At 40.1% G+C, this 17,282-nt stretch overlaps 1 protein-coding gene across 2 annotated transcripts in view; it reads left to right on the top strand.

Moving 5' to 3' along the window:
* Nucleotides 1–5,513: 5,513 nt before the first annotated feature.
* The window catches only part of arid5b (AT-rich interaction domain 5B), a 73,248-nt gene continuing 61,479 nt past the window's right edge, over nt 5,514–17,282 (top strand). For both annotated transcript variants that reach the window (XM_067515600.1, XM_067515589.1), the window contains exons 1-3: nt 5,514–5,633; nt 5,954–6,208; nt 15,806–16,040. In XM_067515600.1, the coding sequence (XP_067371701.1) occupies nt 5,613–5,633; nt 5,954–6,208; nt 15,806–16,040 (511 nt within the window). In that variant the 5' untranslated portion in view covers nt 5,514–5,612. The remainder of the gene's footprint in view (nt 5,634–5,953; nt 6,209–15,805; nt 16,041–17,282) is intronic.

Genomic DNA, 17,282 nt, shown 5'->3' with positions numbered 1-17,282 from the left:
ACATTTACATAAATACATTATTCATGGTTCTAATCCCGGTTTCAGATGGGAGATATAAAATGTGGCTGTGTGTGTGCGTGTGGTGTGTGTGTCCTGATGTGTATGCAGATGGCAGGGGAATGAAGCAGCCTATTTTGTTTGTGGTTTGCATATTTCTGATTCAGCTGAGGACTCTCCATCAATAAGGCAAATTTACATTTGCTGCAGCAGTAATAACTTAAAACCCATAGTGATGTTAACACTTGTATACACTCAAATTCACGTTGCCCTGCCGCATGATTACATTTGTGTGGCGCTCAATAAAATGACTCACTTGACATTATTAAACAATTCAGCGGTAATAGTGGTCTGTGAATGTGAAATTGTGTTTTGCAGACAATTAGTTCATTGTCATGGCAGCCTTTTAGTGTGAGCCAGCCTGTGTTTTCCTTATGAATTACTGTGCCTAACACACATATAAATATTTGTTATTAAATATGATCAATGGCAATTTGTTAGAAATGAGGGACCTCAGTGTTGAATATTGCAATTAAATCCATAAAACATAATGAGGTATGGTAGCTCAGATGAAAAACTGCGATATAAGATGAGAACAAAGAGACAGAAATGCATGTTGTTTTTCTTGTATTCTGCTGTGAACAGTAATAATCAACACAGTTCACTGCATGTGGTGGCTCCTTTGATGTTGTGAAGATATCACTGCATCACAGATATTTATGAGCTAACTCAGTCAATATTCAGCCCACAGTGCACTGGCTGACACCTGCTAATATACGCAAAAATCCTCTAAAATTGCCTCAAGATGAAGATATTGAACCTAACGGCCTGATTAAAAGTGATCCTTTCAATAAACTAATTGGATTTCTTTTCTTTGTGTGCCATCTTCCGTAGTTGGACCCACATGTGATTGAATGGAGAGAAATGTAAAACCATGTTATGATGAGTCTAAGAGGCTAAAATTAGCCCAGCAACAGCACTCACATCTCCTGTTACCTTTCCTAAAGTCATGCGGCAGACAGGAGGCATTGTCATGTGATTACAGCAGCACAAAGACGCAGGTGTAAAGTTACTATTGAAACGTGTTCCCCGGGACATATTTACTTGATGGATTTTTAATGTCCCAGGGCTTTCCATTGCTGATAGATGGATATCCAGCTGGTAATGCAATTGTGCATGTGGAATGAGTTGGAGATAGAGTGTTTTGCCCTAATTTCTCAGACGTTTTCTCGCTTTAGTCATTTGTAGATTTTCATAATGCAGAGAGAAATGTAGCTCCTTGTATCACGCTGAGAGCTTTTACTAGTAAACGTAAGATTTAGCTCCTAACCATCCGGTGTCTCATATCTTGTTGAAAAAGTTGCTTGTTTATTTTCACTTTTAACGTGCTTCTACATTACACAAGTATGTTCATCTCTTTCTGTGCTACTACATTTTTAAAGGAAACAATTGTACTTTTAACTCAACTACATTTAATAATATAATAACAAGATACTTTGCAAATTAAGGGCTTTAAATTTGCCCACTTTTATGCAAAGCAGTGAGTGTTGGCCTTACCCTCTTTTGCATATCAAATATGATGAACCTATTACATAATGGTCCAGATGCCAGATCTCAACATTTAAAATGTTTAAATTTGCTTCTACTTTGACCTACTGCAGCTTAAGCATCACTAGTTTAGTATTAAAACAACAATGGAACTCTAATTTTTATTTGGAGGGACGAGGTTTGTATTATTTGAGTATAATAGAGTATTTCTTCCCCCATTGTTTTTTTAATATAAGCCAGTTTGAGCTATCTCTAGGTTGAAGTGAGGGAAGTGGCTTCCTTCCAGGAAATGAGCAACTGAAAACTTACTCTTTGCATAAAAGAGTTTCACAAGTACATAAACATATTTTTGATTTAGTTTAGCTTCAGAAACTTTACTGAACAGAACCGAAAAAGACCCCATCTCCCCCCAAAAAGCATGTTCTCATTTACATACAGAATAACCTTAGAAACTTTTGTAAGTGTAAACCACTGAATTATGAATATATGTATGTAATACATAAAAGTGTTTTTGTTTTAGAAAAATGAAAATGTAAGCTATTTAGTGTTAGTTGTTCAGCAAACCTATGATAACATGACACTGTCTTTGACTACAGTCTTTGGTCAATTAACTACCAACTTTGGTTTCATGCAGGCAAGCAGCTAATTTGGTGTCATATTTCATACATTCATATATATATATATATATATATATATATATATATATATATATATATATATATATATATATATATATATATATATATATATATATCTTCGAATATCTTGTTTAAAATCTGTCAAAAACTCAAAAAAATTGAGTTTTGATATAAAATGGAGGAAATCTAAGCTAAATCAAACATGAAATGGTCACTTGGACAGCGCTTTTATGGAAAGCACTTTGAAATGTTGCTTCTCATTCACCCATTCACAGAATCGAGGCTTGGGCTCCCATGCTAGGTGCTCACCTGACCCACCGGGAAGCAACTTGGGGTTCACTTTCTTTCCAACAGTGTCTCGAAACGTAGCCAGAATGGACCGGGAATTGATAATTCGTAATAATATTACCTTATAATAATAATACTTTCATTCCTCTGGGTGAAGCCAGTGAATTTATACTTCATCAGCAGCTGTCTGTTGGTTGATTTCTTTCCTGTAACTCTGTGATGGTTAAAGGTTAACTGTATTTTAACTAAAATTCATATTTATCATAAAAGCATGCAAACATATGGTCAGAATTACAGAGGGGTACACTCTTTTAATGGCTTTTGTGTTCTGCTGTGGTTTAAACCGCCATTCTGAGGTGATTTTCCAACCACATTGGTGGTTCCCTGCTGAGGTTGCCTCATTATGTGGAATGTAGAACACCTGTGCTGAGAAAACAAGCTTTACCATGTATCTGTCAAGTTTCTGCTACAGGAAACAAATAAGCAAATATATTTATTCTGTTTTGCTTTCATTTAATGAAGCATTTTAGTGCCTGTTGTGTAGAGTATTTGTGTTCACTTGTGCTGTACTAGCAGTAAGAACAGTTTTGTGTCACACGATGTAACAAACATATTCAAATAGTGAATGATTTTATTTGACTTACTCGACTAGCAAAATGCCCCAATAAACAAACTTGTGAGAGGCGATTGCAAGAGTGGAAAAAACTATTTGAGTGCCTAAAGTGGAAAAACATTTAAAATTCACAGCCCACATGTGAGGCTGGACTTAAGGAGGGTTACTTTTAAACCTACTAAAGGGGATTTGAGCTGCCACTTTTCAGCATGGATACTGTATAACACATTTAATTCTCACAGTGTTAGACATGTGCCTGAAAGTGGTGTCCAAAGTGTCCAATGTGTCTTACAGGACGTATTTACATATTGACTAATGTAGAGATTCTTTGGGAACCTTATTGCTTTCATACATGTTCATGTTACTCAGGAGTTGAAACCATGCAAATATGTCTTATTGATTTTTTTTAGCATCTTCTATTAAAGTCATTTTGAGACAATTAAACCACATGGGTGTGTAGAGTTTTGGGCACCACATGTTATTATGCAGCATGCGATCCCACTCTGCTCTAAGATGCCTCTAATACTCTGCCATAAAATCATCAAATTGTCAGATGTCTATCTCTCTTTGAGCACATATATTGTTTAGGAGAAATGCCTCAAAGTGAGACTTCCACACAGCAAACAGTAATATCTGCATCATAATGCTGCGGTCACTGCTGAGCCCTGTCTGTTGACAAGCAAACACTTGCAATTGTCAGATAAGAGCTCGAATGGTGCCATTGATTAACTGGGGACTTCATTATAGTGGCTGCCATTAACAATGCAACCCCATTAATTCAGCCACTGAAATGACTGCGAGAGAAATCAGCAAAGATAACACAAAGAACTGTGGTTTATATTGGATTCACTGCAGGAATCCCAACACTGCTGCAGCCACATGTCAAACAATGAGCCTCTGGGTAATCCACCTTTTACTCTGGACCATAGCTCTAAACTGCTACTTAAAATATCCGAGTGTCACAGAACATTGCCTCAGCTATTTTAGCATTAATAGATTATGTTCTGCTGCTTCTTTGAATGGGGGTAGTGGAGATACACTCTGGTGGCGAAAGCACTAAAATTATGGAAATCTTATTTACAAATGTTCTGCATTATTATTAGTATGAGCCTCCATGTCACTGATACTTAATCATCAGGCTCTGTTTGGCATTAGGGTAAATACCAGACAACAATTCATGAGAGCGGCTCAACCACAAGAAGAAAACATGTCCAGTGTGGTAGACAGGAACACACTTTACTGGACGTGAATCAATGCTCATGTATGCGTTATGCGTCATTACAGGGAAGAGGCGCATTGCGTAATGGTGTACTTGAAATACCCGGTGTTTGAAGAAGTGGGCCTATATGTCGCTGTTACATGCTCTGGGATGTGAGTGGTGGATAAATGCAGGGCAAAGGGTGGACGGCGTTGGAGAAACAGCACAGCCCTGTGGACTGAACTGGTAACGTTGGGTACATAAATAATTCCAGACAGCCGAGAAAAGACAGCTGACACATTCAGCCATCGGAGCCCAAAAGGACAATGAGTCAACAGATGTAAATAGAAAACGTGAAGTTTGTGTAATTCGGTATTAATATCAGATCCCTTCTTAATAAATTACACGCGTATATGGATTTCCTGTGCCACTGTAATTCCCCGCTGTTAATAACAATAAATATTAATTAACATAAATACATAAGAGGCTTTGATCGTACAAACGCGTTAACCCGTGTCAAATATACATACCGCTGTCTTCACAAGGTCAGCGCAGCGTTTTAACCAGATTTACATCTGGACAGACAGCCTCGTGAATTCCTACTCGTGACGCCCGCTTTTCTAACTCTGCCAATTTTGTCTTTTCATGTTTTCCTCAAAAATATATACAGGCCATAATTTTCAGTATTAAGAGCCGAGCTGCACGCCCAAGCCATAGCGCATACCAAGTACCGATCAAAGCAAACCACCTCACGGGTCCCACATTGCCTTTTGAGGAATCATTTGATAGCCCTATTAACTTTCATGTAACATTGTTTCTTGAAGGCATCCACAGCAAGCGCCTCAGTGTCATTACTGTGAGAAATGTGCTTTCATACTGAACGTCTTTTACAGAAGTCCTGGAAGAAACATAGTCGCGCAAAAGCCTACGAATCCACAATATTAGCATCAATTAAGCTTTTGTGGGCGGACAAATTTGTGAAAACAACCTTTTATCCTCTAACATACGACCAGGACTCACTGATGATTGAAATACGTTTACTTAATTAGATTTACATATTCGTATTTAGTCTACACGTGTGAGTGCAATTGATATAAATGCGCCACGAATTAATTACCACAGATTTGCTTCACTAAACGAATACACAAATTTGCGCAGTGTTTCTTGCAGGATCTCTGCGCCCTAAACATATTTTTGCCCAATTCTTCATCCACAAGATACGCAGTGTTTTGAACTCCACACAAATATCTCCCTTGCAGGACCTTCGGCAATCCATTCAAGCCAGCAAGTTTGGAGAGCATGTTGAGTTTAATCAATTCATAACGTCGAGATGGAGCCGAACTCACTGAAGGTAACGTTTGTTATCAGGCGTCGATTTATTTTATTTTCGCACTGAGATGTATGGTCACTTACTGTAAACTGTACTCACGTGTCTTATCTACCAAACTTTGACACATGGCATTTAGTATCACCACATCCGTGTCACATCTAAAAATAGTTACATGATACTAATTTTGTGCAGAAACGGAGATATACTAGTTTGATATTTGCCAGCCGTGCGTAATTGCGCAGCGATGTTTGAAATATTTGTGGCCAAAAAGCTACGATTTGTTTACCATGTTAGTTGATAAGCAATTCACTAATTTCTCCCTTTGTGTTTCTTCTCTACAGTGGGTGGGCTCGTCTTGCGGTTTACATGGACCATATATATTCTATAAAGCCTTTAAATTTAACTTGGACGGCAAACCGAGGATTTTGTCTCTCGGAGACTTTTTCTTCGTCAGATGTAAACCGGAGGATCCTATTTGCATAGCGGAGCTCCAGTTGCTCTGGGAAGAAAGAACAAGCAAGCAACTTTTATCAAGCTCCAAACTTTATTTTCTTCCCGAGGATACTCCCCAGGGACGGATAGTCACGCACGGGGAGGTAGGAATATCGATCGCCTGGTGAATGATTGTGTATGATTGTTGTTTTTTCGCGTGTGTGCTGAGTTTTTCTGCCGTTTTATTAAGCAGCATCTTTACTGCATTAAGACTTGGCAGTGGATGTATAGCGACGCAGGCGCTCGCTTGCATTCATACTGACATTGATGAATCCGAGCCGTGACAGAGTGACCTACAGCGCTATTTGTTCTCCAGTTTTACTTTAGCCTGTTTGTCTATTGTGTTATCAACTGCTGATTGTGCACTTGTCCAGCTGCGCTCTGTAAGGCTGTCGCTGCGCTGTATGGGGTTAATTGTGTTATAAAAGGGGAAAATCCGCAAGAATCCTGCGCCGAGGCTCCGTCATTTCATTTCTTGGTAAACCGTGTCAAATACTGACATATGGGCGGAAATTGCGAAACGGTAATGAATGCATGGGATCAAGCTGGCTCAGATCGCTCAGTGCGATAGTTATTAGATGTTTTGTAATGCCGCCTGATGTTGAAAGAGGCTGAACGAGTCATTAAGCGTGGCAGAGCAAAGCCAGCGCTGACACGTTTTAACTACTCTCTGCGCTTTGCATAATTTTCCATGTGAACATTTCCATCCCCAACAATGTGATATTGTCAGCTCACATTTACAGGCAGCACTTAAAACGCCTCTGTGTTACATTAAGCCGCTGTTGGCACAGAAAAGCAATAGTTATGATTGACTGTGGCCATATGTGGCGCTTGTGATCCGGTTACATCGTTGCACTGAATGGCATTACTCTGATTATTGAGAGTTGTTTTTTTTCCCTTCACCGGCTATAAAACAAATGATGTTTTGTTTTGCTCTCAGAGATTCCTCAGCCAGCGACAACAGCACTTTAATTGCCAATCTCTGCTTCTGATCACTTGCGGCTGGATGGAAATTATTCTCTGCTGCCGTTACATTGTTTATAACGAAGGACAAAGCCGTGTTTGTACTTGACTCTTCCGCTGATGGTTTACTTACATTCTTTCCTCTTGAGTAATAGAGTGCGCTATCACATTTCCCTTTCATGAGAAAGGTGGCTATTTATGGCCCGCCGCTTAGACAAGCTATCATCTTTGTGGTACAATTCGTCTATGAGCGGGTATCATCTCCTGAAGCCACCTCGCTTTAGCCTTTAACACGCTACAATTATTTAGTAATTACTTTAAGTGCAAGCATCGCCGATTCGGAGGCCACACTTGCGCAACGATATGTCAGCTCCGCCCCTTTCCCGAAGACTTATTTGCATTGCAAAGTGCTTACATTCCAGTTCAATGGGTATATGTGGAAAATATTATATTGACAACCAGGAGGGCCACACTGCCCCATGCAAATCCCATCTCAAAGAATTTGGGACATACAGTGAAGCACAGCATGATGCAAGAAGGGAAAACATTTGCTGCAGTTTGTGTAATTGATAACAGAGTGGAATCACAAGAGGAATAAAAGCAATTTTGCTCCATGAATTATGTAGCAACTGGTATCACAGCACACAATCCTGCAAACACCAGAGACATATTCACTTTCTTTGAAGTTGCACTCTGATTAAAGAAGGCCAGACTATGAAATAATATAATTTGGTGTTTAAGTGCAATGTAGGTGCCTGCAGGGTGACCTCAATTAAAGGCCTTGTCAAACCTCCCTGCTCTCAGCAAATCAGACCTCTTACTTTATATTACGGAGTGGAAATTGCCCTGACAACTTCAAGTCAGTTTATGACCTTCACTGAGCCCATTCAGATTCTCGCTGACTTTGCCCCATAACGCTAATCGGCACCGCATGAGTCAGCTAGGAGCGTACACATGCAACAACCCATAATGCACAAAGCAAACAGGAAGGGTAAACCAGCCAGGTACAAAAACCCATAATATTAAAAGTCGTCTGCTCTTCATCCGTGCGCCTGAGTGACGATTGTGTTTGTTTTTCAAAAGGTAAACATCAGTGAAGGGTTCATTTTTAGCTGCACCGAGAAGCCGCGTATATAAATCTCACATTAGTCATTTTTCTTCTCCAGCACCATGTTAGTATATGAAGGCAGATTAATGGCTGAGGAGTTACATTGTAAATTTGTTATTGACTGGCTGAAAATCAAGAGTTCAAATTAGCCCAGTGAGTCATGCAGATATGAACTTGATAACTCACAGCTCTCAGGAAGTGTGCTATTTTCACAAGGTTTTTACTGCTAAATGAGCACAGACAGCATCAGGTAAAGCCACAACTAGATATCATTGAGGCTCCTGACATTTATTCTCAGATCATGTTGGATTTACTTAATATTTTCACACAGCATAAAACAGACTCGGTTTGTGACATTTGACATGTAAACAGACAGTGCTGTGTTGCTCCCTTTCTCTGTGAGATCACACCTCATATCTTGTAGATAGCTATTATCTTAAGCCCGAAGCCTGAATATCCTCTAATTACCAAAAGGCATGACTTTTTGAAGACGCCACAACAGCCTTGTGTTGAACTATCTCTCTAGAATTGGATTACTGATTCGCTTGTGCTCACAGCACCCAGGCATGATGTCATTTCCTAGTGATTTCTCAGGTATTTGTTTGCTTTCAGCCTCTCTTGTGCGGCGTTTGCCATGTTTTGCTGTGCAGCGACAAGAGGAACCAACCCATGACCTACTGTGCTTGTTTTTCTTCTGACACAGGGTTGGAGGTCAATTCCTTTTAAACGCAGCCAGCTTTAAGGCCGGTCAGCTTTGGCTAGAAATAAAAATAGTGATTCACTGAATAAACCCCACTCTCGGCGCCTGTGCTTGCTGAACAGTTGATAAACACCGCCAGAGAAAATGTATTAATCTATTTATACTGAGTTAATTATTAAGTCCATATGTGGAGGAAGCTCTATTTTTCATTGTATCCCAGCCTGACAAACAATGTTTACCCCCACCAGTTGAGCCCTGCTTGCTCTTTAAACAGGCTTTGTGTCGAGTTGCTCACCCATTATGACAAACCCTCGATTGGGGCCTCTGCTGTATTTGTCTGCCTGCAAACTGCCACTGACTAAACAGTCACATGTGTTTTAAAACTCACTGAGTGACACATTATTTCTTCTCACTCCAAATGGGCTGCCTCTCCTCCTGGTACTGTAATACTTTCTGTTTTTGGACTCCCTATTTCAGGAGAGAGCTGTTGTAGATAACAGCTCACCGCACACAGCAACCACCTATTATACACTCTGCTTCAGGCAGTTAATTGCTTATGCTTATCTTATACTATGTATCCCACTTTACTGCAAATACAGCAAGGCGCTCTTAATGGGAATTCACAACCGCAGAGAATATTTCTGGATCATGTTATATTAATGTGCTATTATCATCACCTCTGATTTCATCTGACCTCTCTTCTCCTCTATTCTGTCCCTGTAGCTGACAAGGCTTTGGCACACACACTCTCTCTCTCTCTCTCTCTCTCACACACACACACACACACACACACACACACACACACACACACACACACACACACACACACACACACACACACACACACACACACACATACATACATACATACATACATACATACATACATACATACAGTATACAGTGCGCACACACACACACACACACACACACACACACTGACAGGCTGGGGACTGCAGCAGTAGGCCAGTATTGATTGCTGTGGAAAACACTTTGGCATCCATCCAGAGCCATTTCTTCAGTTTGTGGCAGTAGTCCATGCATGTGTTTCAGTGCTTGGAAAGCCAGCTTGTAGGGAAATTAGATTGTATTCATTTGCTGCTTCTTTGATTTTTCCTAGGGGAAAAACCCTGAATGGGTAATCCAGGCATCTGGGATGCTAGTTGGGTTAAGTGTAAGTGGCTTAGATATGCGAACAGCATTTTGATGGATAAGGTTGTTCTGCTGAATGAATGGAGTGCAAATGTGATATGGCACTTTTTTTATTTACAGTGATCTCCTTAGAATATCTATACTTCTCTCTTGTCTTGGAAAGTCTGTGCATTATGCCAAATCTCCCCATTCACACAACAATGGCAGGAATTTAGAGGTGGTGGTGGTGGTGGTTGTGGTGGTGGGTGGGGGAGTTAGTGTGCATGTGTGGCGTGCACGCATGTGTGCCGCCTCCTGCCGCAGAACAAGTCATTAACTCTGAACACTGCCCCCCAGTGAATTCCTCACCATTGCTGAAATAGCATGTAAATTATTACCAGCTTTTTAGGATAGTGTAATTTAAAACTTTTAAAATGGAATACCCTGGACTTCAAAGGCTATAAAAACCCACTAACATTTCCCATTGGTTTATGACTTGTCATTCCCGTCCTTCACAATCTTCTGATTCTTTCACCAAACTGTTTTGTCTTTGCAGCATAAGTAATAATATGTTACAGCAGCGCCCAGTTTGTCAACACACAAGAGACTTTTGGAGCCCTTTAGCTTGGGTTTTTTTCAGTTTGTCATTGACTAGCCACTTGAACAGGCAAACATTTGCCTTGATGCATGACTCCACTGCCCCCCAGCTACAGTTGTATAGTTATTATAACCTTTGAGGAGAATGCAGCCACACATATTAAGCTCTAGCCAGTATTATTCATTCTTAACTGCAGTTTTTTAGATGGAGCATATGGAATCATCCATTTAGTTTTTGTATGTGTGTGTATGTGCATTTCCTAAAACACAAGCATTGCAGTGATCCAAGGAAGCTGACACAGGTATTTTTTGTGGTGTCACCTTACATGATGGATGCCTCACCCACTTTCAGAAAGGCTTTGAGAACTCCTGTTATCTCACTTTTTCCCCCTCGGTCATTATAGCTGTGCGAGAATGCAAAGTTTATATATCTAGCTCATGCAATCTCTTAATGGAATCACTGAATAAAAGATGAGTTCAGCACCCTGTAGACATTACAGCAACTTTTATGCATATGAATAAACTGCATGCATTAATTTCCAGAACATTAGGTACAATAATTCTCACCTTTTAAATGTTGTACCTTGAACTCTTTCCAGTCTTCAGGCAGTGTAAGAACATATTCTAGTGTCCCTGGCTTAGTCCCCAGAGCTCCTTTTTAATTCCCAGATAAGTTTGTTTTGGGACACTGAAGCCAAGGTCTGTCATGGGGAGGGGAAATAATGAACTCATATTGTGTTTCATACCCTCTTTCTCTCCATCTTTTTCCCTCCTTCTCCTCTCTCTCTCTCCCTCTCTGTCTCCTCATTGTCCATGTCACCATGTCCATTACTCAATTACTAATCTCCTTTGGCCTCAGGAATTCCAGGGCTGACCTCTCTTAGGCAGCAGGCTGAAACCTTCCCAGCATGACAGGAGCCCCGAGTATGTGTGTGTGTGTGTGGGTGTGTGTCAGTGTGTGTACCCACAGTATAGAAAGACACGACCCACTGGGAGCGTGCACCCCTTGACTCCCAAGCTGAGAGTCCTGTCCGAACGATGAGCCGCTCCGCCACAAAACGCTGACAGTCCGGAATGTCTGACTGTTTGTTCTGGGTAATATGGAATATTTCAGGCTGCATTGTTTCTAATTGGATCACAAAATACAGAATTAGGAATGTGTGTCTCTCATGTGCTGTTGAGCCACCCCTATACCACCGCATCCATATAAATTGAATGATATGGATTTTAGCGGCTTTAATTTCAGTGAGATTGCTGGAGTCACAGTTTGCTGGGACAGAGTTATCTACAGTTTCACAGCAGAAGTCTGTTTCTTCCTCTTTCAGTCCATTATGTGCAGTCATAGCAATAAATTCACTCTGTAATGTTTTTGGAGATATCATGCTGCTGCAGCAATAATATGAATTATTGATAGAAGTACCGAGACAGAATGTAACATTCAGCTGCTAATGTGTTGCCGTGCGTTTTAACACAATCCCAAAACGAGCAGTTGAGTAGCATGTGCAATTATAGACATAGCGCGGCTAAAACTATGGCAACACATTGAGGGCACGGTTTAGGGTGTATAAATGCTCTTATAATGCATCTGTGTAGGAAATGTCACTGAAAAGACAAACAGGCTGTTTGGTATGTTGCTGATGTGGAGTGTCACCTCTTGGCTGCAGGCTTGCAGTCCTCTGACCTATATTATCAAGTGGCCTGTTGGCTGTGTCTGCCACTTTGCCAAACTATCAACTGCATAACTCGATATGACAGCACAGTGTGGACGGGCGACATTTACACAAGAGCAAGGGCCCAAGTTTCTAAAGCTCGTCTTTGAAACCCGAAAATCCAAGTAGTCAGTAGACGACCCCTGAAGTGCCGATGAATGCCACTGGAATAATTAATCTTGGAAGAGTTTGTCTAGCGCTGAAGCAATTAGTCCGTTAATAGATTTACAGAAAGGAGTTGACATGTTACTAATGGACAAAGTGTTTAAGTCATGCATTAAGTAAAAATGTGTTGCTACAACAACTGATTTTTTAAATTCTCAATTGCATTTATTCATTGGTGTATAAAAGAAGTACAAGTTAAAACATTACAATCACCAAAGTTTCCCCATTTTCAAGATGATGAGTTTAAATTTCTTCTTTTTTCTAATTCAATTCAAACTAGAAAAACAGCAAACATTTGCAAAGATGTTAAATATATTCAGGTTTCAGCTTCTCCGTTTTATAATATTTGCACTTCTCCCCTACTGTGGCTTGAATAAACGTCTCATTTTCCTTTCTGAACTAAATTATTAACTGACTCAACAAACGATAGATTAATGAAAATAATCTCTGGCTGCAGTACTAGTATAGTCTCTTCCTATTTTCTGGTTTTTATTTTGTAGTAGCATACTAGGCCACTGCAACACTACTGTTGTGATTGTTTCTCAATAACTGACTGCCTTGGCTTGTTTTCAGAAACCTCTTGCATAGAAACACACTACAAGACTTAATTCTGCTGTATTTGCATAAACATTTCTCAATCAAATATCGTGACTTATCCAAACCACAAGCCAGTACTCAGCTTCCTGACTGTATGTGCTACATCACCCTGCAGCCCACAAACTTCAGCTAGTGTAACGTTGGCAGAATATATATATAAAATAAAACAGTAAGTGGCAAAGCAAATGGATGTAGCCTGTTTTTAGTGCTGTGGCTCAGTTCATAGACTGATTATATTCTAGACTGTGTTGACAGCTGCTGAATTGCTCTCACCTGTTGTGTTTTGCTCTCAAGCCGAACAAGTCTCCAAACAGGATCTGTTGACACTCACACGAGGCACCATGTCATGCAGCTGATTGATATAGAGAGAATGGCTGAGGGTTTTGAAGGCTTTCTGTGGCTGCGTGTGTATGCTCTGGTGTACTACTGAATAACTCCAAGTATTTCTGTTGGACTCCTACACTAACAGCACAGCATTCATTGCACTGAGCTGGAATATTTCATGATTGTGCTTCTCTGTTGTGTGTCAGTAGATTTCATCAAGGTATGTTAGTTAATTCTGCAGAGATACAGTACAATTTGGCATTTGGCTTCAGGCTGAATGCTATTTGCTGTTGCTCTACATTATTCAAATGGCCTGCTTTTCTGAAGGCAGAAGCAGCAGTCAGTTTTTCATTGCATGGAAAGCCGTTTACAACCACCCGCCACCACTTGACAGCTGAAGACAGCTCATTATAAGAAGACCGAAAACCCATGTTTGATGTTTCTACTTAGTGAGGGAGGCACAGCTATATCAAGCTATCCCTCACAGGCTTTTCCTTTATAAGGAAATACTGTCTCCAACTGGTTGGGATTTGATACGCCTGTAGTTGCAGATGATGTGAGAACTGAATATGGGTAATTGTATAGACAGAGCACTCAGAGGGAATCTTAAAAGAAGCAGAAAAGTCATGTGTTCATGCGTTTGTTTTCAGAGTAGCCGTAAAATAATGGGAACAGTTTGAAATAATCCATTAAAAGCAGAGAAATGCAGCCTTAAATGTCCTAAAAGAAAACTGAATGTGACATTTTAAGAGTCACAAAGGAAGGATTTACTGCAGTTTTTTGAGTTAAATTGGATTATATAGGTGTAGCTCGCACTGCGTCAGTCTTCTCAACATTCAGATATACAATTTGTAAAAATGTCCATATAGCATGAATAAGTGTTATTTCATGTCAGTAAAATGAATGATGACTGGAACTCTGTAGAGGCAGTCAGATGTCTGGTAAATTGGAGATAACCAAGGTGAACATCAGAGACCTACTTGGTGTCTGCATTTCTGCCTGTGCACATCTGTCCTCCAGATTTCCCTTTTTCTGTAATAGCCATCTTCCAGCACACACCACACCACTCAGTTGGTAACAAGTACTTCAGCCATTAGCCCTTCAAATGGAAACACATTTAAGCATCTCTGCTTCCTTCCCTCTCTCCATTGGGCTTGTAGTTCTTCGAGTATTAGAGTTATTAAAAGGGGCTGAATCAACCACAGGAAAAAAAGGATTGAAGGACACACTGGAGGGAGAGCAAATCATATTAAGTAAGCTGACTGAACAGACTGAAGTATGTACACAAAAGCACCACAGCTATATTCAGCTTACCTCAGTGTCAGCCATGCACATCACTACTCTAGACTCACATTTATAGTTTCCTGACAGAGTCACATTAGTTTTATTGTGTCAGAGACCTGTGGCTGATAGCGTTCTGCTGTTCATTCATTACACCCTTGTTGTAACGCATCGCATTCCTCTTATTTGTCGACTCTCTCAAGGTGTAATCATAGCCACCTAGTGTGACTTGTGGTTGTAAGGCATAAAATCTCAACAGTCACGGTGAATATCAGGAGCCCGACTTCCTAAATGCTAATCAAAAAGTCTAAAACAACTGCGTCCTCATTGACATTGATTTGACTGCTGGCATAAATTCAATTCAGCAATCATCCGCACCATCCATATTCATGCTGCTGTAATTTACTTACATTAATGTGTATCCACAGCCGTAATGCAGCTTGACACACATACCAATTTAGTTGATAAATAAGGACATTCTCTTGTTTGCCCTGTTTCTTCAGATCTTTGTCCTAATTTTACTCCTTTTTTAAACCAGACTTTGAACCTGATTATGCTCACATACATACTTCCACACATTACCTACCAAAAGTGAAATGTAACTACAATAAGTATTTAGTCAAACACTGCAAGTACACATATGAGGTAACTTGTCTTTATTTCTATTTGACTGTTGCAGTTTACTGTAATAGATTAGATTAGAAAGATTTTACATTAAAAATGTATGATGTATGCTTGTGTGGTTTGATGCAGTAATATTATTATACCAATAGTATAAACAGTTAAGTATGTAAACCTTGCTCCATATTGACTACCATGTTAAAATACTCTTACTGTGCATGTATTCTCTAAAAAATATAGCATATTGTATTATTGTGACCATTTAAAAAAATTGCATCTATTCTGCATAATGTTTGCAAACCTTTAAATACATTTTGTTGATGTTTTTCTACCTCGGGAATCAGGAGTATTTTTGTACTGTGGTATTTATGTTTAATGTCCATCATGCAGACCTGGAGATAATCTCAACAAGCTTTTTCAAACAGAGTGAAAACATTGTGGCACAAGTAAATAATCAATAATCAATGTCACATATCTCTCTTGTAATTCTGCTGTTTCCTTTCAGCATGAGGTAATTGCAGTGTCTGAGAAGGTGATTGTGCGGCTGGAGGATCTGGTGAAGTGGACGGTACCTGACTTCTCAGGATGGACCCACGGTCTCAAAGCGGAGCCTCTAAAACCCTCCGTGCTCCGAGAGCTGGGAACCAACGGGAGGCGGGAGGCCCTCCACCGCTACCGCGAAAGCACCCTGACCAGCGGACTCAACTTCAAAGATGTCCAGAGGGAGAGGGCACAGCTAGGTGAGCTGCCGGCAGAAACCTCAATTTCTTTCCCTTTTCTTCATTTGTAAAGGTCACTGCTACATTTTGAGTTTCTCTGGACGGCCCGTGTAGAATGTGTATGTATTTGTGTCCAGTCTCTACCATAAATCAGCATATGTTTATTGTCCTTTGGTTGATTTAACAAGTGTTGTCTTGAATGAAGTAATTCATCAGTATGTAGTTGGACTTCCTCCCGATATAATGAGCTGAGAATCACACTAATAGAGGCAGGCTAGAGGTAATGGCAGTGTGTTTGCCAACGCATTACCATCCTACAGTACTGTGTAACAGCTCTGTTTTCAGAGTGTGACAACAACAAAGACAGCATTGCAGAAATCACATAATTCAGCTGGTAATGCCTTTAATAATTGAGTCGCATCAAACTGCAGTCTACAGCACCTTTGATACCTTATTATCCACCAGTTCGGATCATAATTGCCTATGTATCTCAGCAGCTTGAGGGATCATTGCTGTGTGCTTCCGAACGGTTGTCTGCTGTATTCATCGTGTACACAGTGCCAATAAGTGTCAGTTTGATTCTTGCACTATGCTCTTGGGGGCTCAGTACAGCGTTACTCGCGAATCAGACCAATCATAAAGCTGGATGTCTCTACGGATGACTCATTCAATGCAAATGGGAAACTCTGGCATTTGAGCTTTATATTCAGAGAGAACGTAATGTTCCCTTTCAAGCACTTATTTGCTTCTCTTGCTCGCTCACTCTCTTACATGCTGTGATGTAATGCCTAATGCTGATTATAATGGTGTAATGTAGCTTAGCAAATATTCTAAAAATACAGTCACAATTACAGTACCTTTTGTCAGCATGTAACTATGCATCCTGGTGATTAAAGGTGGAATTTTAGCTTTGTGATCCTATGTTAGGTCTTTATAAATAATAAATTTATGCCTGAAGTCTTTGTGAAACAGAAACTGCTATAGGCTTAAAAATACAAGGATTTTGCTGGGGTTTATTGATGGCTCTAGTATTGTTCTGTGCTCAGGATCTTCGCCAGGAATAGAAGCTGTTATGTGTTCCTGCGTGATGCTGTAATGCCCTTGATTACTCGCCACTGCTTGACTCTTATACACAAAAAGACAAGATAATCAATATTAGATGCTTTGTTTTTATTCCAGTAATCAATATAGTTTGTGGGTGTGTGTGTGTTGTGATTGCTTGCTTTCATAAATAGATGTGTCAGCCTGCTTTTTAAATTATAT

Source organism: Channa argus, chromosome 1, assembly GCF_033026475.1.
Source record: "Channa argus isolate prfri chromosome 1, Channa argus male v1.0, whole genome shotgun sequence".
NCBI lineage: Eukaryota > Metazoa > Chordata > Actinopteri > Anabantiformes > Channidae > Channa > Channa argus.
This window is presented reverse-complemented; position numbering and strand designations above follow the sequence as displayed.